Here is a 26,712-nt window from a genome sequence, read left to right as displayed (position 1 = left end):
GTTTTATATAATTCAGGCTATATAAAAGCACCTTGTTTACAAATTTGACATCAATGGTTTGATTACTTACTTTTACACCATAAGCAATTTCTTCCTTTTCCATTGGTTGTACTATTTGGTTGTTGCTGCTGCTGCTGCTGCTGCTTCTACTACCACCAATACTACTACTACATAACCTACTTTTACAATTGTCAATTAATGTTTTCCACTTTAGGATAACTTAGGTAGTATGTAATTACTGAAAGCCGTTATTCTACTAGAAGCTTCATCATCTGCATTTTGTCTACTAGCTTAGCGCTGGGCTAAAATGTATCCATACCTGCTGAGTTATATTGCACAAAAAAAACATATTAAAAAGTTATTTATTTACACACACTCAGTATTTTGCAGGTGATTGGAGAAACAATGTATATATTTTAAAAATATCTATATATTTAAAACTACAAATTGGTCCACAGTTCAGGTGTTCATGCATCACTTGTGGCTTGTATGTTATATAAATACAGTTGAACCTCATAAAACAGGCATTCTGTGGTCCGGGAACTCCCGTGGTTTGGCTTGATTTTGAATTATCCACCATTAGTTCATTGTGTGGCTACAAGGGTGGTGCTGCATATTATTTACAACTTCCTGACAGCAAAAATTTGCCATACCTCTTTTGTTTCTAAGAAAATAATTGTTAATAATGAAAATAAGTGAAGTCAAATATGTTTTCAATATTAACTTTAGAGAATAAATATATTATTTTTAAAGATTCCACTTGAGAAGGCTCTATCAAGTCAGAGCTTTTAATCAAAACAATGAGACATTTGGCAACACAAATTCCTTATTCTTAGAGTGCTTGAAAGACTTATAGTTGATATGGTTTTGATAATTTCTTTTATGTAGCTGTATATTTACCCATGAGATCAGATGATGCTGGAGGTAAGAAGCGCAGGCATAAATCTTTATCTAATGCTAGAAAATGTTTCTCCCATTAACAAATGTTTAGCGTCCATTTTCCTCAATAGATGGCGGTATGCTTTGTTTACGTTTTTACGGCGACGTTCAAATGCAGAGTGATCGCCGAAATTCATTCTTTATTTTTGTCATTTCATTACCCTCTACGACCAAAATAAATGACGAAGAAACTAAATAATTATGAAGATAGTAAATTTAGGACATGAAAGTCACTGATAATATTCTGCAGATTCTGAGAAAAGTTAAGTACTGTAGTTGACTTATGGTTAGTCTAACTCAGGAAAAAAAGTATACTTTAGTTTAACCAGACCACTGAGCTGATTGACAGCTCTCCTAGGGCTGGCCTGAAAGATTAGATTTATTTTACATGGCTAAGAACCAATTGGCTACCTAGCAATTGGACCTACAGCTTATTGTGGAATCCGAACCACATTATAGCGAGAAATGAACTTCTATCTCCAGAAATAAATTCCTCTTATTCTTCATTGGCCGGTCAGACATTCGAACTCGCGTCCAACAGAGTGCTAGCTGAGAATGGAACCCACCCGCCCAATGGGGAACTTGTAACTCAGGAATGTAGGCTAAATGCATTAAATAAAGTACACTTTTTTAAAGATTATAGTGTATGAAGTTATAAAATAATAAAAGTGAAAATATACGAGTAATAAAATGATAAAAAGCACCGTCAGAACTTAGCCAAGTAGTAGGCTAAGTCGGCAACTAAGCTATTTGTATGTGGAATTAGGTTGCAAGACTGTTTACTGGGGGCTTCATTTTTTAGGGATGTATTCTATATTATGGAACTTTCTGTGATCCAGCAGTAGCCTGGTCCCAAGGTTCCCAAATTTAAGAGGTTGGACTGTACTTCAAACTGTGAACTGGTCCAGAGTTCAGATGTACACGCATCAATTGTAGCTTGTGTTTTGGTTGCTTGTGGCTTGTACGTTTTGGTGCTTACAAGTTATTGCACATGTTTTGATATATTTTTTGTTGCTTGTGGCTTCTATGTTTTGGTAATTGTATGTTATTGCACCTGTTTTGATATATTTTTTAAAAGTTATCTTCAGTTTATAATATTATTACATACAAACCTCCTTAATTTTTCACTTTGCTATCCTTTTCTATACTATTTAGTACTTACATGTAATTTATTGAATTAAATTAGTTGTTTGATCTTTAACATTTTTTCTTTTGTCTATATCTACATTTATATATATCTACACATACACAATTATATATAGTATACACAGCTATGTACATTGTACTAAGTTTAAAACAACAAAATAATTAGGTTTCATACATTGCTAACCTGTGAGAGAGTGGAATGGTTGCATAGTTAGCTAAAACAGATCCCACTCCCGTATCGCTATCCTCTCTTGTCTGTGCTGCAAAAAGCTTCATGTTATGCATGCTGCTTGATCCTGTCAATCCTTTACCTGCTAAAGGGAGAAGAAAGAAAGAAATATAAACACACTACTTCCATTGTACTGCTATTTCTAGAATTTCTACAAAAAATCTTAACCTAAAGATTTAGTGTAATATACAAACCACCATTTGTGCCAATGATACTGAGGTCTAAGTTTGCTTAACATAAAGATATACTGATGGGATATTTTTTCCACCACTTTACATACATTTGGCAATCTGTTGTTTTAGGGAGCTATAACAATCAAATTCCTGCTACCTATTCAGGACGTCATATACTTTCACTTAAGCCCAACAATATGAACTTGAGCCTTAAGCTTTAGACCCCCTAAACTTCTTAAATTGCATATTTCCAGGTCAATTTTTTCTTCCAATAATTGCTCTTTATCAATGAACTTGATACAATGCAAGGTCTTAAATAAGCATGCAATAAAATTATTTTCAGTCTTAGTTAAAATCATAAATCTACCTCTCAGAAACAAAAGACAAATCAATCAAAATTCAAACTTTCAAGACATTGTTCAGAAAATTCTAGCCGTTATATACAATACCATTGAAAATGGATAAAAAAATAACTAAGACAACAGGTTTTGAGTTATTATGGCCAAAGTTTTTTATTTCATCAAACTCATCCATAAGCAAATTTAAGTACTGTATATGGTATCATGACAATTACCTAGTTATTTTTCAGTTTTGGATATTAATATAAAATTATATTAATTCACAGTTAACAATAAATATTGAATCATATACATAATATCTTTTGATTCCCCTCTATATGTTTTTTATTACTCTCACTTCAGAGGATATCCAGAGTTGCTAAAGCCTCAATTCATCCATGTGTGTCACATGAGATATCATAATCATAATATCATTTTTATCAGGCGCAGTCCTCATGCAATCCTAGTAATATTTTAGAATTTTCTTGCTTGCTTTCAATGGGAATTTTTATTTTTATATACAATGGGATGTCAGCACTTTACTTCATTAAAATCAAGGGAAAGGACTGTAACAGAAATGCCCTACATCAGTGGCTGCACCCACAGCTACCCATGCAGATTAAGAAGAAATACTCTTGCTCTTTCCTATCTGACCTCTCTTGTTTCCCTTTTCCATCTATCAGCATCAGGTGCCTCAAAATGAAGCCACCATTGTCTTCCCCTTTTGTGTCTTTCTACAGGTCATCTGTGAATGAAAAACATACTCCCCCTTGTTAATGACCTGTGATTCTAACAATCGGAATAAGATAAAGGACGCTTGACAAATTATCTAATTGGTACCTTATGTACCTTAGGTCCTCTTTCAAAGATCTTCATATAGGCATAGATGGGGGAAATTTACAGAGAAAATTTCAGCTGGCCAGAACATGAGCTGGCTGAAGCAGTAGCCAGGGATGAACAGGTTTCAGCCATGCTTGCAGGACTGATCAGTGGTGAGTTCTACAGATAAGGAAATCTAAGAGTGAAAACCCTGTAGTTCTGAAGAGGTACCCTGAAACCTCTTTCTCCTTCATCATGAGACACTGCTAACGACTGGCCTACCTCCTTCCCTCCATAGGCACAGTCATCCCAGTGACATCTTTCAATGTGAAAGATACTACGCTTCACTGATATCCCACACTACTGCCAGAAGCATAAAAGAACCCTCAATGCCAATGTGACATAACTGGGGCAAGATGGGAAAAAAAGGGCTTACAAGTAACCAACTGGTTCAGAAAGGGGGAAGAATAAATATATATTGCACTTTGAAAATATAAAGAAAAATTAGTCTAATAGAGAATGCCCAATGCCATCAATATCTTTGAAATGGCAAGTGACTGAGGTGCTCTTGATATCTTGTCCCTGCCAACAGAATTAGTATACCACTGATAACTACTAAACAATGTCCCCAAATACGACAGTAGGTCCACCATATTGGGTTTCTGTCTACAGCAGTCAAACCAAAACTGCTAAACTTTAAAATATGTTAAGTTACAGAACTAGCTGATTACTCATAGTTATGACTGGGAAATTTATAATGTACAGAACAAAGTATTTAATGAAAATCTTTTATAATTACCTCCTTAGGAGAAACCTGTCAAGGCATTTCTTATGATGGTTGGTGGAGGCCCATAATGCACAACTGTTACCTGGCCCTCCTATATTTTTCAAATTCACTGAAGAGAACTTAATTATAATATAGTGCTCACAAACATGAGGATACTCTATTTTATTATAAAGCTTTACCAAAAGGACAGAATGATGTTAGATATTAAGGCATCTATCTCCAGTTCACCCTTGGGCAACTGTACAACCTGTAAGGCTTCCAAGTTTGTCCTAGCAGAAGCTGCAGCAATCATATTCCTTAAGCTGTAGTAGCTTATATTACTAGTCTCTATACAACTTGTCTAGGCATAGTCAATAAAGGCCTCAATGCAAATGTAGTTAATTTCGAAGCTGGACAACAACTACTAAGTTATGTAGAGGTGGCTAACTCACACAACCACAATTAGCAGTAATGCTTGAGAGAACCATTTATTCAATCATGTTAAAGATAATTGACTTCATTCAGATTTGGAGTAAAATGGATAAAGCTAAAAGTTATCAAAAAACTTTGTTTTTCCAGTTGATCAGTAGTACTCTAGCCAATAACAGTGTTCTGGATAGTATGGCATAGGTAAAATATGAGGTTTGTGCATTTTGGGAACTTATTCCTTTACATACCTAACAACTACAAAAAAAAACATGTCCCCGGTTTAAGGCAGGGGTTTCATTCCCAACGGCATAACATAACCTGAAAAATGTTGTAAACCAGAACATCATAATAATACTAATGGGAATAAACGGCTCTTATGGCGCTGTACAACCAGGTTGAGGTGCCGTAAACCTGGGTACAGCGCCGTAAAATCAGGCTAATGGTGCTGTGAGCCAAGAACCATAAAGTCGGAATGCCATAAACTGAGACAGCCGTAACCCGGTGACTGCCTGTACTTGTGGATTGAAGAAATGTATTCTCAATTCAGGATATTAGAATGGATATTGGTATTGAAGACTTGCAATCCACAATTTGGGATACTAGAATGGATATAAAATCTGTCAGCCTAATCGAAAGTATCCGATTAAAGCTTACAAAATTATCACCTCCATGGCTTGCAACCTTTTTAATGTCAATGAGGTGGGTATATCATCATCACCACCATTAAAGGTTTGTAAGTCAGCTTTTCCTTTCAACAGGTTAGATGCAAAATGAGCTCTCCCAATTCCTTATATCAAAACACATCAAAAACTATTTTTACACCCATCAGTCAGTATGTCAGCAATGATTATAAATTACTTCAGTCAAAAAATTTCTCCATAAATTACAAACAGATTTAAGCTTTCACTAAATATTTATGTAAAATTATCACTAATAAATGCTTATCATAAATTACTTCTCTCAATAAATTAATATATAAGCTTTGAGATAAATATTTAATTAAAAAAACATTAATAAATTAGTTACACTTATGATTAGTAACAACAATTCCAGATACTGTACAAATATTTGTAACCTCATCCTGGAGAAGGATTTTCCTTTTTAAAAAGTAAGGGAGTATTTTTGGGCCTTAGTTATTCCACTGAACCTAATTCAAATGGTATCTTTCATACTGGATACTTACTTAAAAATGCTAAAACACATAAGAAATTAAATGCATTGAACACAACACTTACATATGAGACTTGCTGCCATATCTCTAGCAGTGTGTTGAAGTGTAGAGGCTGTTGCTTGTATTCTTGAAAGGGCTACTTGTAAAAGAGCTGCTTCAGTGGTGTGCAGTAATGCTACACAATTGGCTTGACCTCCACATTCTGCTTTTTCTCCTCGACACATCAAATTCAGCTGGTGCAATGTCTCCAAGCAAATCTATAAAGTATTAACCATTATTAATAAATTCAGAATTAAAGGTTAATTCAAAAAGTATAATCAAAATGATCTATTACTGAGTTTTAAAATCCTAAAAGTGTATGTCTCACAACCTATGATACCTGTCAGCTATCCTTTTCCTCTTTTAAATTTATGGGCTTCCAACTTACTCAATTCCATTTTTCCCTTATAGCATTTACAGAACTCCAATCCTGTCAACCTTTCCATCAAGAAATTATAAGTATGTGCTACTTACTGCTCATCTGAACAGTGTCCATCTACAGCAACATCTATAGTCGTGAAAATTACTATAAGAAATTAAAATCTGTAAACTAACACTGGATATAGTGGTCAAAGCAGCCTGAAAGCAGGCTGCAACTAACACTGGATATAGTGACCAAAGCAGCCTGAAAGCAGGCTGTAGATAGTGTTGCCAGTAAAACATGGTATAGCACTGCCCTACTTGTAATATTGCAGTACTGTACAGATCTCTACTTAACATACTTAAAAGTTAATTGCTTACTTATGTAAATTACTGTATTTTCTATACTTATTGTTATTGTGAATTTCCATACAGTCTATTAAAAAAAAAGTCTGGCATGCAATATGTTAGGCTTTGGACTCAGTGACATCATAAATGTGGAAACTAGCGGTTCCCTGAGATACATTCATTCAATTTTTGGCAGCATCTCTGACTCTGTTGCTTGCAGTGTTTTGCATCACAAAAAGATGAAGTATCAGCCTTGATGCAAAAGAAGTGGTGAGACCCAATGAAAGAGGAAGAAATGTGAACATGACTGAACATCTCATTATGTCTCAATCCACTATCACAAGAAGACTGAAAGTAAAGAAAATCATACAAGCTGTGAAAGGGACATTTTTACTGTCAAGTAAGAAGAATGACTGTACTGACCATACACATACTGTAGTTTATTTATAGCTAATATCATTGAATAGCCAAATATTTTCATAATGTTTCAATACCTTACCTTTCACATGAAAAAATATGCAGGATTTTCATTTACTTCTTCAATGTTTATATATGACAATATGTAGTGAATAAATTTGTTGAAACATTATCAGTTTTTGGAAGTTATTATACTTTGAAATAAGTTTAAACTGTAGTACAGGTTTAATAACTTTGCATTATATGTTCATTTATCATACCAATGCTGATACTTTACTTATTTATCTAACTAATGATAAATTTAAAATATACTTTGAGACTAATTGGGTTTTCTCACACCCACCCAAAGCCCGGTGCTGTTGTCCTCCCTGGAACACCTTTCCATGGGCCTGTTGATGCCTTTTTGGACCTAAACTCATCAAACTGATTAGTGGTGTCTTTGAATGGGTTGACCACAATAAAAACTTTTGTAACTTAGATTTAGTATCTGTGGTGATGTGACTGAATCCTTATCAGTTCTGCATGACCATCTGACTTGACAGTATCAGAGATGATGAATTAAATCAAATTCAGTAGGTTAAATAACCATAAATGTTAAATTGCCAATAATGGAGAATTGTTGGTGTTTTAGTGAGCATACACCTATCTTGTCGGGAGTTCCACAGCTGTGTTCTGAGACCTGTTTTTTCTTTTTACCTGTGATCTGACTGTTGGTCTATAAAATGATGTGTTGGCAGTCTAAAATATAACAGTACAGTATGAAAACTAGGCTAATACTGTTGTATTTTTTCGCCCACTAAATTCTTCACTTCCATACTTGAGTATTCGGCAAACCAGTCAATGTTCAGTATCCCACTGCTGCACACTTCTTCATAAAATTGTCAATAAACAAACACAGATGGCAGAAGCATATATTAAAACAACCATCAAAAATTATATTTCTTTTAATAATTATAATGTAAAAATCTGAAAATATTATTACCTTCATTCATATGGAAGTATAATACTTCAGAAAGTTTATGAAATATGATTACCTGGATAATTATGGTAAAAATTAAATCATAAATTCCCCACAACTCTTTAGTTATCCAGGAAAAGACTTGGAATATCATAATCAAGCACGGAACAGGATGTTTCTGTTCCGATTCTGCCAGGTATCCCAAACACAAAAAAACAAAAAACTCAAAACTCACCATATAATGCTTGTGCGGATTTGAAGTCACAAGAGAATTGATAATCCAAGAGAGGATGTCCGTAACATCAGACACAACCACTTCACTCTCACTCTCTCCAGTTACATCATTAATACCTACGCCTTGAACATGAAGGCATTTCTTGAGAGTGCTTAAAAGGGAATCTACCAGATGAGCTCTTGTCACCAGTGAAACAATCAAATCAGGATTCTGTAAGGAAGAACAGACGCAAGATAAAAAAACGTGCACACAACATACATACTCCGTGAAGTCACACAATAGATATACTCACTGAAATTACACAATAGATATACTCACTGAAATTAAGCCCAATGGAACAACCAAGAGAGATCAGCATCCTAAATGCAATCACAATATTAAACAATCACACACACTTCTTGGTTTGACTACTAGTAAGTTGGCAAGGACATAATAATTTACCTAGACTGCATAAAATTTTGCCATGCTTATCATGTTTTTCTTGAATCCTTAACCAACTGATTTTGTAACATACTGTGCAATGCATAAGTTCTGATAAAAATTATTATGGAAAGCACACATCCTGCTTGAAGGCGGTTTGAGAGATAAATAGCGAGTTATGGCGCATGTGATGGGGAGAAGAGGTCAGGCTCCGCCTACTCTCTCTCCCCACTGGCTGATACACTCATGAAACCAAACCTTGTTCTATTTTTAACCATCCATAAAGACCTCAGGTTTGTTAGTGTAAAAAAAAATACAAATTGATTAAAAATTTTTCGTATTTGATCAATTTTGGGTTTGATAAACAAACCTGTGAATTTCTCAGTATCTGATACTCTCATTACCTGATCAAGGTACTTACCTGAACTGTTCAACTGCTTAAAAATTTTACATTTACTAATATCTCCAAGAATTTTCACAGAAAAACATCTCTTTCGGAATAAATTCATAGCAACTTCTGTCACACTTTTTTGATAACACAAAGAAGCAGCATGTCACTGCTCTTATTAGAAAATAGCACTCCACGTACTATAGTTCTCTCTCCAACTTTACCAAGGTTAGGGTATCAATGCCCACCCACCACCAATTAACATTATGAATCCAACACATTAAGTACATATGAACCACCCTCTCAGATTTAAGATAACATGTATTTAGATTTAATGTATATGTCATTAAAAACTACCTGTTTACATATGTATATAGTGAAAAAAAATTTTCAACATACCTTATGTAGTAGGTCAAGTAAGACCATTAAGGAGTTGTGACAGAGTGCAATATCTTGGCAAGTATTTGGAAGCACTGCCATTAATGGAATAAACATAGTCACCTGAAAACAACAAATCAACTTTTAATAAATGAAATCCTTACCAAAACAAAATGCAAAGTAAAAACACATTATCTTCCGTAAAATTTATTTACTGTTTATACTCGTGTAATATTCGACTCCATGTAATGTTTGACCCCCAATTTTTACCTCATATATTAGGATTTTAGCATATATATACCCGGTGTAATGTTTGAGTTTTGATTCTAGCAATAATCCTAGGCTATGTTTCTATATATTTGGAATCAAAACATGATGATAGCCTAGGCTATGTCAGCAATCGCTACCGTAGCCCAGTCTAAGATTCTGACATCTAAAAATTGAGTTTAACTATGAAGCTAAAAGCTTAGAATATTCCTGTAAATGTATAAAAAATCAGCATGTACTCATTTAAAATCATTAAAATTAACTATAATAAAATAAACAAAAGGAAAAAAAAACTTCCAACCTTCTTTGTTTACAATGATTTTGTCATAACTACCAAAAGGTTGCCAAGCAACCACTGTAACTAGCGAACAGTATAATCATCATACATTTATATTCTTTAATCTCTCTTCAACCACTAAAACTAGCTAACAGTATGATAACCATTCACTTCTATTCTTTTATCTCTCTTTACCGAATTCCACTATTGTTTTGACTCTATTATCCTTTTACTGCTTCTTTTATCAAAAGTTTTCAAAATACTGTATTTTTACTCAATACTCTTCAGTATGTACGATTCTTTGTGAATTGTAAGTGAAGAGAAATCAACTGATGAAATAAAAATGGCAGCTAATACTTGTTTGCATTCAGGAAATGTACGCTACACTTATTATAACACAGAACAGCCATAAACATAGAAACAATGTAATAATAAAAGATTCTCAGATTAGCAACACAACATTTATAATTATTGTCTTTATCATACAAAAAAAAAAAAGTTTGTCAACTTCTGTGGAAAGAAATGCTACTTTGTTGACTTCCCTTGTCAGGAAATCCAAAGCCTGTGGTAGGCTTAGCCTAGTCACAAAAGTTTGCACTTTTCCAATATAAAAACAACATAATAAAAGATTCTCAAATAAGTAAAACAACTTTGTATTTATTGTCTTTATTCTAAAAAAAAAAAAAAAAAAAAAAAAAAAAAAAAATAGTTCGTCAACTTCTGTGGAAGGAAATGCTACTTTGTTGACTTTCTTTTGTTGGGAAATCCAAAGCCTAGGCTTAGCCTAGTCCCAAAATCTTGCACTTTTCCAAAACTATACCCCATGTAATGTTCGACCCCAAAATTTTAGGCTATAAAATTGGTCTTTAAATACTGAACATTACACAAGTATATACAGTACTTTGGTTATCATTAGGGAAGGTTTAAATAGTCTCAATATACACACAAATTCTAAGACAAAATCTTTTTACAGCAAAACTGCTGACTTCAATGTAACTAATCAAAATAATACCAAGAAATTCCAGTCGTCACAGGTCAAAACAGTACCATTTTAGAGCTTTTTCAAGAGGGCACCAGTTGAGCATTTACTCATTAAGTATTTTCCCAGATGATTATGATCCTGTCTTTCTGTAAGACAACAGATTCCCCTCAAGGGAGGCAAGCCACCAACAATCTCTTACCACCCCCATTCATTATAAAGTTTCTTCTTGAACCAATACATGCATACATGACCAGGTGGTGTGTCTATACAAAACAGTCAGAAAGTTCTAACAATATTCAAACAATGTATTTCTAAAGCCAAATATCAACTTACGTAAGTAAGCAAAAATTATACACCATGTCTCCGAATGGGTTGATGAATAAAAACTATCCAAATTTGTCATTTTGTTGCCTTAAATGAGAATGTAGCACCACTCAGTTTAGGTATGCATCATGCACAATGGTTTTACCTGGAGGCTGGAGGACTTGCCAAAACCATATTGGTCATGTCCTATGAAGGAGGGCTGGGCAGAGGTAAAGGTCAAGATGCTCACCAGGGCTGTCTAGAGAGTGTACTATAAACAATTCAATGGTGGATGAATTAAGAAATTAGATGAGATAGAGGCAGGAACTAGGATAAAGATTACTCAACTACACCAAAGGTGTTTGTTGGAAATGTACCTGAAGTACAAAGACAAGAATACAGACTGGTACTACCAATTAAAATTAACCTCACTTCTGATTGGTCAACTGGTAGGGTGTGTTTGAATAAACCCAAGGCACCCAGATCCCAAAACTTTATACACTCTAACTTAAGTAAGGGCAGTCATCCTTGTACAAGCTCAATGCCTTTTAATAGCTCATTAGGACCACAAGACTACTGTGTTCTTGAAGGGAGAATGAGGTAAAAAAGTAATATACCTGTACTGATATAGTGGGAACTGACAAATATGTTGGCAAAGGGTGTACATTTTCAGACCTCTAACATGGCATGTAAACTCACTGCTATCTGCCCCTATCAAGTTTGAATAAGAGAAGACAGATCATGAGGAACTCTTAGTGACCTAAAAGTTATGAGTGAGAGCTGCTGAAAGCCAGTTTTTGATGCATAGCTTGAGTTGATAATCCAAAGAGTTCTTTTTTATTTAGTGAACTGGAAATTTCAGACCAAGGCCATTTTGATAAGTCAAGTCCCAAAGAAGAACTCCCCAACTACAAAACAATGTAAAATCCTACTTAAGATTAGACTAGTGGTGGCACCTCCCAAAACTTACCACAGAAGACCTGACTCTGGGGAATTTAAGAATGAATTGTAAAGTTCTGCCTGTAGTCCTCGAAGACAAACACCAATTTCGTATATTTATATTATTGATCCATAAAAAAACTGACTTGAAGCAATAGTGACAGAGAAAAAAGTGACAGTCTTTCTAAAATATCCACTAGAAAATTCTTCCCATTTGGTCTGCAATAATTTGAGTGTGGAGGGCTTGTTAGGGAAGGAGGTTGTCAAGGCATTTAGTCAGAAATACTTTTTGCAAAAGGCAAGAATGCAAATGGGGTCTCTAAATTAAAGATTATGAGAAAACATGTCGACCAGAGGCTACCACAGGAGACTGGGTTCTGATGGGTATTCTGTTGAGAGGACTATCAGGAGAGTGGTGGTCTGCATACCACTCCTGTTGGAGTTACTCTGGCTTGATGGTGCATTAATCTAAGACTTTCAAAAGTCACTTCTCATGTAATATGAACCAATTAAATGAACAGAGAAACTTGAAAACTTCTGAAACATCCCAAGGGTGTATCATAGCATCTATCACCTTAATGAACAACACTGTAAACAAGCTGTAATGTAATTTTCATGGATTCATTTATTTGGAAAGCTCAAGATATACTCTTGCCAAAATTACAGAAAACATCTAAGGAAACAATACTATTTTACAAATAAGAACAAGGACTATCATAATAGGGCTTATCAATATTTATGAAACAGTATAAAATAATTACAATTACTACAAACCCTATGAGTGGACATGGGGTGTTACAACTTACTTGGCCAGGAAGAGCTAAACTTGGATCAGAATCTATTGCATAATCATCGAAGGTAAATGGCCGACCATGGGCAAGAGAAAACACAGCCATGACCAAATGAGATGATGTAGATGTGTGCTTGTACAGCTGCTGAGCCACAACCATTGGAGCATGCTGACGAAGATGTAACACGCGATCCTCATGAGAACATCGTTCTAGTATTGTAGTGAATAACTGAAAAATAACATATAAAACCAGATATAAAAATATAAGTGTATATTCATTATTCCAACTGAAAGATAAACCCATCAATATAGAAAAATACAACCAAAGATAAACATATTAATAAAAAAAAATTTTAATTGTAATCATCAAAAACAAATTTTCAATCAAACAATAATTACATCACTCATTTAAATAAAATAAAAAAATACTAAAAGCTAAGAAACAACTGATCTCACTTAAACTATTAAAAGATCAAAATAACAGATTTCAAATGAAAACAAACTGTGGTGAAATTTCAATCATTACTAGTCAATTCCAAGAGGTTTTTAGTTAGGATTACCTCAACCAAAACTCAACTGTCCTTCGGAAAACTTGAATTCTATGACCTTTACTTACTGCAGTTCAAATGCTAATAAACTCTCTTGAAGCAACATCACAGAAGATAGATATTTATCAAAGAAATTCAAATTTAATGACGGAAAGGAAGATCCAACTATTCTTGTGTTGTGAGCTTGGAAGTCCACTCTCACCTTAAGAAGGGCAAGCCTCCGTGCTTAGCTAATCTATATTAAAAGATCAAAATAATCTTGGTAACTGGTTAGTTTTAACTGGTGTAGTATCACTGGTGACACACTTTTAGTCAAGAAGTGAATTAACATTCAACACCCCTTGGCAACGTAGCATGATGCTGTCTGAAGTCTTCCTCTCCAACAGGGGTGTCATTTAAGATTTTTGATGGGGGGGGGGGGTAAATGCGGTTTGGCGAGCAAAGCAAGCCTAATCATCTGGGTTTTTTTATTTTGAGCTATTTTATGTGCTTTTTGAAGCACATAAAATAGATAGAAAGATATAACTTGTGCTTTTTGAAGCACATAAAATAAATAGATAGAAAGATATAACTTAATGTGATGACACATTTGAATTTTGGTAGGAATAATGGAAAACCAGCTGCTGTTACTTCTTGGGGCATGGTGGGGTAGGGGGGGGCAAGTTGAGGCTTGGGGGAACATCTTGAGTCTTGGGGGGGCAGTTGCCCTCCCCAGCCCCCCCTAACTCCAACTTCAGGGGATCCTCTAATAAATCATTTAACATTAAAATGTAATTACTATGTTAATAATATCAATACAAATATAAGCAGTTTTGGGTTCAACAATAAGTATTGTTATCAATCCACTCAACCAAGGCCAAGTGACAAATTTTAAAAGTAAACAAACTCGTCTCTCAAGGGCCCTCAAGGACTTACACTCATGCCATACACAACTCATGCCATACACAAAGCTCCTGGTACCTAAAGGTCATCAATCTGTCAAAATTGGATCTAGTACTAAAAGCAGAACTTGAAAGGGAACTTTTGCTTCATTCTACCATACGAGCTACTTGAATTCTATGGGTCACAGGGCATGTCATCCAACTTCATTCTTCACATTTTAAGAGTAATCAAAAATATCTTTCAAGGTCACTCATGGTTCATTAATAAAAGGTCAGGTACAAATAGCCAAGGAAGAAAAAAATGGATCAAGGAAAATAGCAAGAAACTTATAATTTAGTTTAACATAATCACAAAGTCAAGTTATGGTAAGTCAGACCTATGAAATTATTTTATGAAGGTTCTTACCCAAGACAACTGGCTAACAGTCTAGTGGTACTAGCTCTGTGAATATACGCCTCAACTGAGTAAATACATGTCTTAAGGATTAAGTAAATTACTAAATAACATGGACCTCTTTAAACACACTTGTCCTACGGATTCAGTAAAAAAAAAATAAACACTCAAATGCACCATAAAAATATCAACAAATGAAATACAGCTTAATACTGTAATGTTATCAGCTCTTACACTCGTTTTTTAAGTTTATACCCTAGCTTCAGGTTGATATATACTTAACATATATTAGTACTTTGTGCACAGCACAGGTATTTCAAATTACCTGCTTCATTTGCAGCTCTTTCCTATGCATAGTTATACTCCCTAATGTTTATGTAATCTTAACTACTGAATGATCAGCCCAAACATCTGTTAGTACTTTGTGTGCAGTATAGGTATTTCAAATTACCTGCATCTTTTTGTAGTTGTTTCCTATGCAAAGTTATACTACCTAGTGTTTATGTAATCTACACTGCTGAATGATCAGCCTAAACAAATTGCAAAAACCAAAAATTTCTAAGTGAAATATAAAGTAATACAGAAAGTATTTATCAAATATAACCTTTTTATAATACCTCAATCCTACCTTAATTTTCAGATATAGGTTAAGAGAATAAGCAAAGCCTGAGAAATCATCTCTACTGAATGAACAAGATTAAAGCATTAGTAAAAATGCAAATTACTTTACCTTAAAAACTGCTGTACGTATGACAGGGTGAGGGTGATTCATCATGATTTGCGCTTGATCCATGTATATGGCCTCTGCTAACAGTGTGTACCGAGTAGACTCATTGGAATACTTTAGAATCATCTGCAGCAACTCTAACAAACCAACAACCACTTGCATAAGAGTTGAAAGCTCCTCACCACTAATGCTTTCCTCCTCTTCATCACTATCATCTTCTTCAGTTTCTCCAACATCTTCAGTCCATCTAGTGGTTTTTCCAATACACTTATCAATAACTTCAGTTCTGTCACTTCCTGAAGAATCAGCTGATGGGCTTTCGAGTCTTGGCACCTTTAACATAGAATGTTTGTTATTTAAAGTTTTCGTTACCTTATCACAACTTTCATCTAGATTTTGATCAGCACAAACTGCATCTTCAATCTCAACACTTTCAGAATCAAATTTTTGTTCTAACACATCTACCCCTGGAACCACCATGTTAGCCAGAGCTGAGGTTTTCACTAATGAATCCCCATCTACATGATCTTCCCCAATCTCCACAGGTATTTTTTTTACACCACTAACACCTTCTTCATCTGCATCATCTGAACTTACTGATGAACTGCTTTCTGGGGTGCTTTCGTCCTTAGCAGGTGGTCTCCCACTTCTGTGAGTCTTAGTTACCTTTCGAACACCATCTACATTACCTGGATTGTCAATAATTATCCATTCCGTTGAGATCTGTGGGGGAAAAGTAAATTCATTTAAAAAAAAAAACAGTTTAATGGTGATGCCTCAATATAAACTACTAAACATACCTTCTGAATTATGATGAAGGTATGTTAGTGAGCTAATTTTTTTCTTCAGGTAATTTTCCAATACCAGCATAAAGCCTGGACTGCTTGACTAAAATGGATATTCTGGGTGATTACTATAATTTGCAGATACCCACAACTCACAACCTATTGGACTGCTGTCCACTGGAATTTAGAGCAATATTTTCAAATGCATTTAAAAAATAAAATGTGCAGATTACAAGAAAAACATGCATCAATAAAAGGTTGATGTACACCATGCATACAGCTCCCAAAGTCATCCATTTCAAGATCTGACTAGGATTACATGGAAGCTATCAGTAAATTAATCCACTATTCACTTAAATAGTGATCTATCAAATTACTAGTCACCAACACATTCTTCTCTCCACTCTTGTTTTGTGAACTTCATTATTTCACATCTTGTTTGTGAGTTTCATAAATGAATTTCCATCTGACCTCTCTATATTGTTTTGTGGACTCTGATTTGATCTGATAGAGGTTTAGGCCATGAAGCCAATCACCTTTTTATTTAGATTATCTTTACAACATCAAGCAGCTTTAATATGCTTCTTCATCAGAGAAAAATACAATAAATGAATGTGCAATTAAGTATATTTCATATGTATATTTCATTAAAAATCTTGGTGTCTCATAGATATTTTATAAGGTTTTAACATATACTTTGCCATTTAAATTTCTGAGATATTCTTATCATTTATATTGTATGTCCTCAAATGGTTATATTTGGAATGCTGTACCGGAAAACACTCAACAGATAGGGGACTATCAAGGAAGGTACATAATGGGGTACTAGCTCCCTCCATTGTATTGGTTAATCTAGTATGATTTATTCTCAACCACATCAGACTGATTTCAAACTTTCTGTTCAGGCTACATATAGTCAAATCTCCAGAAGACTACTTCTCTTCAAATCTTCTTATATTTCTTTTTATCTGGAAGGGATGATGACCACCACTGTTGCCATCTATTCAGGATATACAATAAGTCTTAGTAATCTTTCTTATATCACAGCTATGTGAGGGGTTACATTATATTAAGACAAAGCCAGCATTTGAAATGAAAACATGAGTTTAAGATCTAGGGAAAATCTGAAAGGGTGAAAAGAATCAACAGTGAACAGATGCATTTCAGAGAAGACAAGAGGGTACAGGCTAATTGCTCTTTCCCTGTGAACAGCATCAGACCCTAATACTTATGATGTTAATGAGTTACTCTAGTTTCACACTTTAACAATCAGTCAATTCCCAGAGATTTTTAAAACCATTTAAAATTCAGTATTGGAGGGCATAAATTTAAAACAAGAATGATAGCAATTAGAATTAACCAAAAAAAAGAGAGAGGGGCCATTATGCATTATGTGAGTCCAACATGAAACCTTATCTCTGAAAGGAATCACAAGGTAAAAAAGGCATTGGAAGTACTAAATAGGCAAAAGATAACAAAGAATGGCTTTCACTGCAAATAAATCCTAATCTAATATCTATATTAAGTGGGCCTCACCTTCAAATAAATGCTACATTGGAAACAGGGTGGTAAGAAAAATATTTTAGCTAATGCTAAATTACAAAAAATAACTAAAAACTATGTAATTTAATGAATAAAAATCTAACAATGTAAAAAAGGAAAAAGCAGCATGAGTGCTTACAGAGAAGCTAGAAGATACATGCAAAAACCTAAACATTAAATTGCTATGCTCCCATCAAGTGCGACTAAGGTATATAACATTCTACGACATGATTGGAAAAGGATAAAAACAAATGGCAATATGATGTTCAAGACTCTAATGCTGATGATAGCTCACCAGAAGCTTCAGTCATATCCAGGTGTGCCTCAAAGTTGCAACAACACTGAGACAAACCTGGATGTTCAATTCTACAACTTTCAAAGCAAAACTATTGTCCTTAGAGGATACCACCCTCCAGTTATGAATCTCAGTCCAAGGGCTCACTGCTGCAAGCTTTAAGTTTGTATAATGGGAAACAATAAGGGGCCCATTTCTAAACACACGAACCTTTATATTTTTCCTAAATATTCTGATAAAAATAATTTCTTATTATCTCTGGAAATGTTTTCAACTAAACTGTACACAAAACTGAGAAGTCCCAAAAAATGAAATAAAGCACAAGTTATTTTTTTAAACAGTCAGATTATGACTATCAACTGCTAAGTACCTAACTTCATTTAAATACAGTGTCTACAGAAGCAATATTTTACGACTGTTGGACAGGGGAAAATCTCAAATCAAAGTCCAATTAATTAACTTTTACCTGGAATGTAATGAAACTTATCCCAATGACCAAAATGAGTTAAAAGTAATTAAAACAAAAAGGAGCAACAATGGTATAAAATACTTTTTAAATCTCCCATCTATGGTTAACTGAATATACAAAAATTTCAATTACTTTTCAAAAGAATAAATGAAAATATATTTTTGGTAGGAGACCCTCTGTCAAACATGTTAAGTTTAACACTATCACTGCAACAGCAGTATTTATTTAATTTTTCTATTTTTCTTATAAGTTTTTTTGCTACAGCACATAAGGGGATGATTAAATGGCTGATATTCATTTTTCACTGATGGTGAGAATACTCAAAGTCATAAGGATATTTTACTTGTAAAAAACACACTATAAAAAATATACAGGTACAGGTCTGCGGAGAATGCGTAGGTCAGTTTTGGCAAGTATCAGAAGTGGCAAGTCCAGAAAGCTGCAGTGGTCACATTCAAAGTATACATGGAGTTTTGTAGAGCATCGTGTACACTCTAGTCTCCTCATAGGGTTAAGGTTAAGACAGAGGTGAACATTTGAGGGGATTAAAGGGAGGCTCATGGCATTTTTATCTCATTCTGTGAGCAGTAAGGTGGTCACCTGCGATATAGTTTGATGACACTGCAGAGCCCACTTATGACTGGCCAATGGACATGAAATGTTGACCACTTTTCATCGCAGTGGCTGGGTCACTGCTGCCATCTAGAGCAGTGGGCCAAGGGGCAGCTTGTGTCATCCTCGGGTGGGTGACATTTGTTTTGAATTGGAGGCATGACTTTATGGCATCATATGACTATGGGATGGAGGAATGTTTCTTGTATCATATTCAGGTCGGGTTTTTCCCATAAGATATAAAGGGCTTCTAATAAGCGTGCTGTCGTTAGTCTGAAACACTACCTAGTATATCAATGCTGTTGTAGGGAGGATGCCTAGAGGGAAACCCATGGTGATGCCATCTCTTCAAAGGTACATGTGCCTTCTACGGGTGGTCAGAGGGGTCTCCTAATTAACATCCAAAAAGACTGCACTGCCTTGGATTCCCCCTCTAAATGCCCTCTTCATGAATTTCTACAACAAGATTGTCAAGAAACTTGTCTCCTCCAACTTCACAAAACCCATATTCAAATCTAGTTTACTGGCAACCTTTGTCAATATCACAGATGTACAACACACAGAATGCCTCCAATAAGCCTTCCAACAGTGTAGTCTCTTACATTACACTTGCCAGTACAGCACTGATGAATGGCTCCCCTTCCTAGAAGTTCTCATTACTGATACCAACCTGGGAACCGTGCTTCAATGCAAAACCCACAAACCTAAGTTTTTGCCTGAACTGGCTGAGTGAGTGCCCAGAGTACCATCAGTGCCTATGTCAGAACAACCATGCTGAATTGAAGAAAAGACCTCAAGCATTCATGAATAATGGGTAGTCTGACAGGAAAACTGACCAGGTTTAAAGATTATGAACTCATGGTACCAACAAACACCCCTACTGATCATAATGTACATCAACGGTAACCGCCAACCAGGTAATGAAGAATAACGCCTAATTTACAGCAGGACACCATCTGAAAGGGACCTACTTGGTCTACTGCTTCTTATACCCTGTCCTTGGATGTCCTGGCATACATATCAATATGATTACCATATGCCTCTCAAAACTTATTTCCTGACACACACAAGATATCATAAAAAAATAACAAGTCTCAAACACTCTACACTTCCTTTATCCACAATGCCCTTGTCAACAGCATCAATGTGATGGGTAGTAGTCTCCTAAAAAAAATATATATATAACTACACACACTAGAGGCCCTCCATATCCTACAGGAAAAACCTAACCTGAATACAACACAAAGACGTTCTCCTTTCCCACAACCATATGGCACCATATAGTCATGCCTCCAATGCAGAACATCACTCACTCACTAGAGAATGATAACCCCCACTGTCCCTTGGCCTGCTGTTCTGGGAGACAGCAGGGACCCAACCATTGTACAGTATATAAAAATTGGTTTATGTACATCTCTGGGCCATCAGCCAATCACAAGCAAGCTTTGCAGTGATGTCAAGCTACATCACAAGTGACCACCTTACCACTCGCAACCCAAGAAAAAATGCCTTGAGTACTTCCCCCTTAATCCACTCAAGTGAGACATTGATGCAATACTCTAAGGGACTCCACATGTACTTTGAAAACAACCATCCCCACCCTCTTAACTTGCCCCCCTTCCTCCACTTGCTAGGACAGACCTATGCTTCCTCCACAGACGAGTACCTTTATATCTAATGCCTATTAAGATCTGCACAAGTAAAATATCTTTATGGCTTTCAAGTACTTCTTGCTATCAATGAAAAATGGATATCATCAATATGTCCCTTGTATATACTGCAGAGATGTAATAAGAAAAATGAAAATGTACACAAATTCTGCTAATGCAGATAGTGTTTAAAATGAAAAAAATGAGAATAAATTTACCATTTCTCGCAAAATCACCTGCGCAGGGCACATAACCTTTTTCGTACCAACTTTCCCATTCCGTTCTTTGTCAGTCAGTTCTTTTTCATCTGTTCCATACGGTTCCTTGTCAGAGGGTCCCCGTTCACCTGAACTCTTACTACAATGATTGTTAAGAGTACAAGTTTCCTCTGCACCTGTCTTGGCTTCAACAGGCTGCAATGTAATATCATCTTTATCAGAATTTTGATCAACATTTCGGGAATATGTTCTCTCAGACTGTGCAGCATAAGGATCACCCTTCTTTACCTCTCTCTTCTCCACTACCTCCACAGGAACACTGCTTTTGTCTGAACGTGATGGGCTCTGTTTCTCTTCAATCTGAGCTGCCAAATCAACACCAACTGCCACCAAGGAACCTATATTTAGAAAAGAAACTTAATATCATCATTTCTTCAAGGCTTCATTAACCAACTAAAAAACCTTGCTTCAGTATTAAAAAAGGATTCAAAATTTTCCAAATATACAAAACACTGATGGCTTCCATATATTAAAAAAGCATAAAACTGATGGTATATATACTATTTTTTTACATGTTTGCATGAACATTACATAATATAATTTCCTAATGCATATTTTCTATTTAGTATGGTTTATCTAGCTGAAAATAAAATGATTAAAGACTTCACATCAATGAAAAAATACCAAAAACATGAAAAAGGAATTGTACATTTTGAAGAAAGCACAGAGCAGAAGATATGTATACTGCATAAAACAAAATTAAGAAAATTTTGTGCAAAATTAATTCTTTTACTGTATAACAAATATCAATTTATTTAGAAGTTTGATCAAACACTTGATAAAAAGTCAACTAGCATTAATTACTATTCACAATGGTCAAAATAATCTACTGAACAATAACTTCATCAATTACCAATACTGTACTGCATCATATACATAGTACTAAAACATCTGCTTCACGAAACCCCTTTACTTTTACATAGCCTGTCATACATATGGGCACAACTCCCACACAGCTGAAAAGAACCCTTCCATTATTATATGACTGTGTGCTGTGCGCAACCCAAATTACTCAGGTCCAATGGAACAAGCTGGACCAGTTAGCAAGTGCACATGTAAACTTCTTCACAATTCAATTTTTCTTTGTTAACCTCATTAGACACACATTCATTCATAGCTGGATGGATTGCTGCATATTAAGCTGGGAGCAATCAATTAACTTGCATATAAGTGCAATCTCTATCTCACTCAGTGAGCTTTGACACAATAATCCTGCCATTGAGCATCATAAAAGGTTTAAGAGTATACAGTCACCCTCACAAGAGGTTAGAATGGCCTCTGAAACCCTGAAAAGAGGGCCATTCATACACCTGGGAAGAAGACAGAAGTAGTCAGACCCTCTGAGTTGGGCAGAAATGCATGGTTCTGGATCATCAGCAACAATAACATTTCAATTCACTAATTTCCCTCCCAATTCAGTCTATTACCCAGCTAAAGAACCACAGCTTGCATTGGAGATGAAAATGGCACGTTGGCAATGAGAGAACAATAAAAGGCTTAATTATTCAGTGATTCTACAATGAACTATAGATATTCACCTTGCATTCTACATTAAACCTCAGATGTGACACTTAAAATATAATACATTGGCAATGAAATTTTAGAATGCACACACCTTTACTGTATTTAGAGCTGTAATCAGAGGAATCAAAAGAACAAGACTGGGGGAGTGTGAATATTAGAATTCAGTTCCAATATCAAAGTTAACATGACAAATGTTTCCCAACTACCAGCACCCTGGATGTCACTCACGCATCACCACATATTCTCATTAAGCCCATCAAGATACAAAGTACTGTGTGAGCCAACTGGGCTACACAGAGGTTATTGAAACAGAAACTCCCTCCCACACTGTATATTTACATAAATCACAGTTTTCACTCATGTGTAAATTAAGTTTGTAGAAGTTTGTGCACTGAAGGTCAAAGTATAGATACAGAATAAGTGGATAAGCAAAAACTCACTGTGCTTATACTATGAATCTCTTAGGAGTTATTCTGAATATCAATTTTTCTGTCTCCTAAACACAAATCCATTTCCTTTTAGAGCCATGTCTTCTGCTGCTTATCCCCAAAGCTCCTAATTTAGTTACTATTATTTTTTATTGCAATTCTGGTGGACTTAGCAGCTTGTTCCTTCCTTCTTTAATTGAGATTTTGGCTCATTACAAGTAATGGGTTTGTTGTAAAATGAAAACCTATTAGTACTTATAAAAAGAGTTCCTGCCTCCAACCAGACTGCTATTTCTTATCTATTTCATCTGGAGCTCCAAAGTCTAGGATATCCTTAGCCATGAAATGGACTAATTGCAAATACAGATACTCCCCTAATTACAATGGGGTTATTTTCCAAAAATTCCACCACTATGCAAAACTATTGTACATTGAAAACCACCATCGTGCCCTGGGGATAGCTATTTTGTTGACAAGGTGTTATTTTCAATATTATGCTTATATATGTATCAAAATAAAGGTAAAGGCATGAACATGAACTTTGTAATGGAGGTACTGAAACTAATAATTTTAGCAAAAACATTTACCAAAAGTAGCTGGAAAAAAATTACTCAAATGAATGATACCAACAATTTACAGTACTTATTCTATTTTTACAATGAATCATAATGCACAGTAATATTTATTCTATTACATTTACATAAACTCATCAATAGCAGGGGACCCAGATGGTGGATGTTCAAAATCACAACTTAAACACATACAAGAGGGGGATCCAAAAAGATTAAAAAAACACAGCATCAGAGAACACTATATACTTAGAGAAGAGAAGCCTAGTGAAAGAACAGGTCCATTCTCATTATTTTCATCATAAAATTGAAATTCGTAAATTGAACAGCATAACTCAGGGTGGATCTGTTACAGGTTTGTATGAAAAGCAACTGGATAAAGACTATTCCATTTGATACTTTATTCAAAACTCAAATCATATGTACCCAAAAACCTGCAGTTCACAGTATATGGGCATTACTCTGCATAAGATACAAAATAAAAAACTGATGAAATTAGATTAAATGGCATACAGGCAGTCCCCGGTTATCGGTAGGGGTTCCTTTCTGATGGCATGATGATAAGGGAAAATCACCGATAACCGAAAATTGGCGATTTTTGGGGTTTATCGGCACCAATAACCAGGTATCAGCGCTGATGTTCATCGCTAGACAAACGCTGTAAAACCGGATCAATGATAACCGGAGACTGCCTGTAATACGCAAAGATACTAAAACGAATACCTCCAGTTCACTACAAAAATAACATTACTAAAGTATTAAAATCTACAGGTGCTCCTACCTGGTCTACCAACTTTTTTTGGCTGCACAATTGGTAGATAATATGCAGTGTTTTGATCAGTTGCTGCATATGTAAGATGGGCAGGATGAGAGAGCAACAGAAACCCATACACAGCAGCAGCATCTCTAACACGCACTGGAGGGGAAGTAATGCCGTAAGAATTCCCTGAAATATTGAGCAAAATTATATGTAGTAACATCAAGCATGAAAGCTGAGACAAGAAACCCATATCTGCCCAACTTTTTTTTTTATATTTTTAAGTGCATATTTCTATCTCCCCTTTTATTCGTGTTCCTATTTGTGTATCGCTTTCACAACACCTATCTATTGCCTGTCTTATCAATTTCGAAACCTGACAGTGTCCACAAGACAATACAGGATAAGGTTAAATCTCACCTCTGACATCAGAAGTCACATCCACAAAATACCCCAAAAGCAAATCCTCAAATACTCGTGCACAAGTACCCTAAGCCATCAGTCTCTCACAATATTTTTCTATTGCTTTTTCTTATACATTTAAAGCTTTAATTTTCCTAAAATAGAAAACCATTCATACCTTTGAGGCAGCTGTAGTAAATTTCGTTTTGCTTTGTTAATCTAACATATCCATTGTATCTGGTTAAAGGTTATTCTCTTAAAAGTACAGTATTACTTATTATCCTATAAAAAAGGATAGGTGTCTGCATTCAATATTTAAAATTGTCAACAGAAAGTTACATGAGTGTAAGTGGTATAACTCAGATGTTTGTTCATTCTTTCAATACTGTAATATCCTTATTTTGTCTGATAGATATAATGCCTTTTTTTTTATACCCATGTCTGAATCAAAATTTCTTTGGAGTAGATTTCAGTATATGGTTTCATGTTGTGGCATTTTCACCACAATGAGCTTCATAATTTCTAATTACTTCTTTAACCATTAATTATTTCAAAAATGCAAATGCTGGAGACAATCAAAACATTAGATAAAATTGTTATTACACATCTGTGTTTGTTAGATCCTGCACACCAGTTTTTTTTTACAGAAAAATTCTCAACAGTAACTTTCAAAATAATAATGTTTCAGAACAAAACAGAATTACCATGTTTTAGAGGTTAAAAGACATTTGCTAATAATTACTAATTTTTGAGTTCAGTTACTAATTTGCTGCTACTGTTAAATATTCTTTACAGCAATAATAATAATGTTTATACTAAGCAAAGCATCACAAAAGGCTGACCACATTAACAAAATGAGAGAGAGAATATTACCTGTATTAGTTGTAGTTAACCCACTTGCAGATGGACCAGAGCAAAAGCCAGAGGAGAAAGACTCAAGTGATACGAACTTTACTCCCAAACCTGATGCTACTGACTTCCAGCCACCTGGGCCAGATCCACCCATAAGGCCAGTCACCACACCTACATACAGGTGGGCCATGAATTTTCCATCTAAAGTATCATCAGTCAATTGCAGGGCCTGTCAAAGTACAAAATTTACATCATGCAGAAAATCACTGAAAATATTAAAAGTGGAATGTATTCAACTTTGACACAAATAAAACCTTTAGAAAAATGTACTTCTATTACTCATTTACTGTATGAAACCATGCAAATTAATGCATTCATGTTTTATTCAACATAAACTACAGAAAGTGTGTGCATTAAATTCTTAAAACAGTTCAGCTACTATACACAAAGTTACCTACACAGCAAAACACAAGAATACAATGGTTACACAAAGTTTGCTTAAACAACCTACCAACAAGAACTTTACCATTACAAAACATTACATTCACCAACAAATTCATATTCATAAGCAAGGAACACACTTATTCAGAACACCATTGTGAAATACAGCACACAATGAATGAGGTTTTAAGACCTTGAAAGCACTTCAAATCTTTTTTTAGGGTTAATAGTTATAATTTCTTATAATGTATTCACTTTTATGCAAATTTCTAAAATTCTCCACCTCCACACAAGGGTGAAACTTTTCATGTTTAATTATTCAATGTTTGACCACATTTCAAATTCAGGTATGCTGGGCACCCACTGTAAAATCATGACATGATCTTTTCGGCATATAAATGCTTCACACATTGATGGTAAACTTTTACAGTCGAGAAGTCTTAATATA

At 35.0% G+C, this 26,712-nt stretch overlaps 1 protein-coding gene across 10 annotated transcripts in view; it reads right to left on the bottom strand.

Moving 5' to 3' along the window:
* The window catches only part of mv (lysosomal-trafficking regulator mauve), a 284,471-nt gene that overhangs the window by 71,837 nt on the left and 185,922 nt on the right, over positions 1 to 26,712 (bottom strand). For 4 of the 10 annotated variants that reach the window (XM_067101421.1, XM_067101413.1, XM_067101420.1 and 1 more), the window contains exons 23-32: positions 25,845 to 26,052; positions 24,594 to 24,758; positions 21,520 to 21,629; positions 21,232 to 21,426; positions 15,665 to 16,384; positions 13,128 to 13,340; positions 9,575 to 9,676; positions 8,368 to 8,577; positions 6,075 to 6,267; positions 2,261 to 2,399 (exon numbers count right to left, since the gene is read on the bottom strand). In XM_067101421.1, the coding sequence (XP_066957522.1) occupies positions 2,261 to 2,399; positions 6,075 to 6,267; positions 8,368 to 8,577; positions 9,575 to 9,676; positions 13,128 to 13,340; positions 15,665 to 16,384; positions 21,232 to 21,426; positions 21,520 to 21,629; positions 24,594 to 24,758; positions 25,845 to 26,052 (2,255 nt within the window). The remainder of the gene's footprint in view (positions 1 to 2,260; positions 2,400 to 6,074; positions 6,268 to 8,367; positions 8,578 to 9,574; positions 9,677 to 13,127; positions 13,341 to 15,664; positions 16,385 to 21,231; positions 21,427 to 21,519; positions 21,630 to 24,593; positions 24,759 to 25,844; positions 26,053 to 26,712) is intronic. The other 6 variants (XM_067101424.1, XM_067101423.1, XM_067101422.1 and 3 more) reach the window with 5 other exon arrangements.

The sequence above is a fragment of the Macrobrachium rosenbergii genome, chromosome 57 (genome assembly GCF_040412425.1).
Source record: "Macrobrachium rosenbergii isolate ZJJX-2024 chromosome 57, ASM4041242v1, whole genome shotgun sequence".
Taxonomy (NCBI): domain Eukaryota; kingdom Metazoa; phylum Arthropoda; class Malacostraca; order Decapoda; family Palaemonidae; genus Macrobrachium; species Macrobrachium rosenbergii.
The sequence above is the reverse complement of the archived record's forward strand: the minus strand, read 5'-3'. Positions and strand labels throughout refer to the sequence as shown.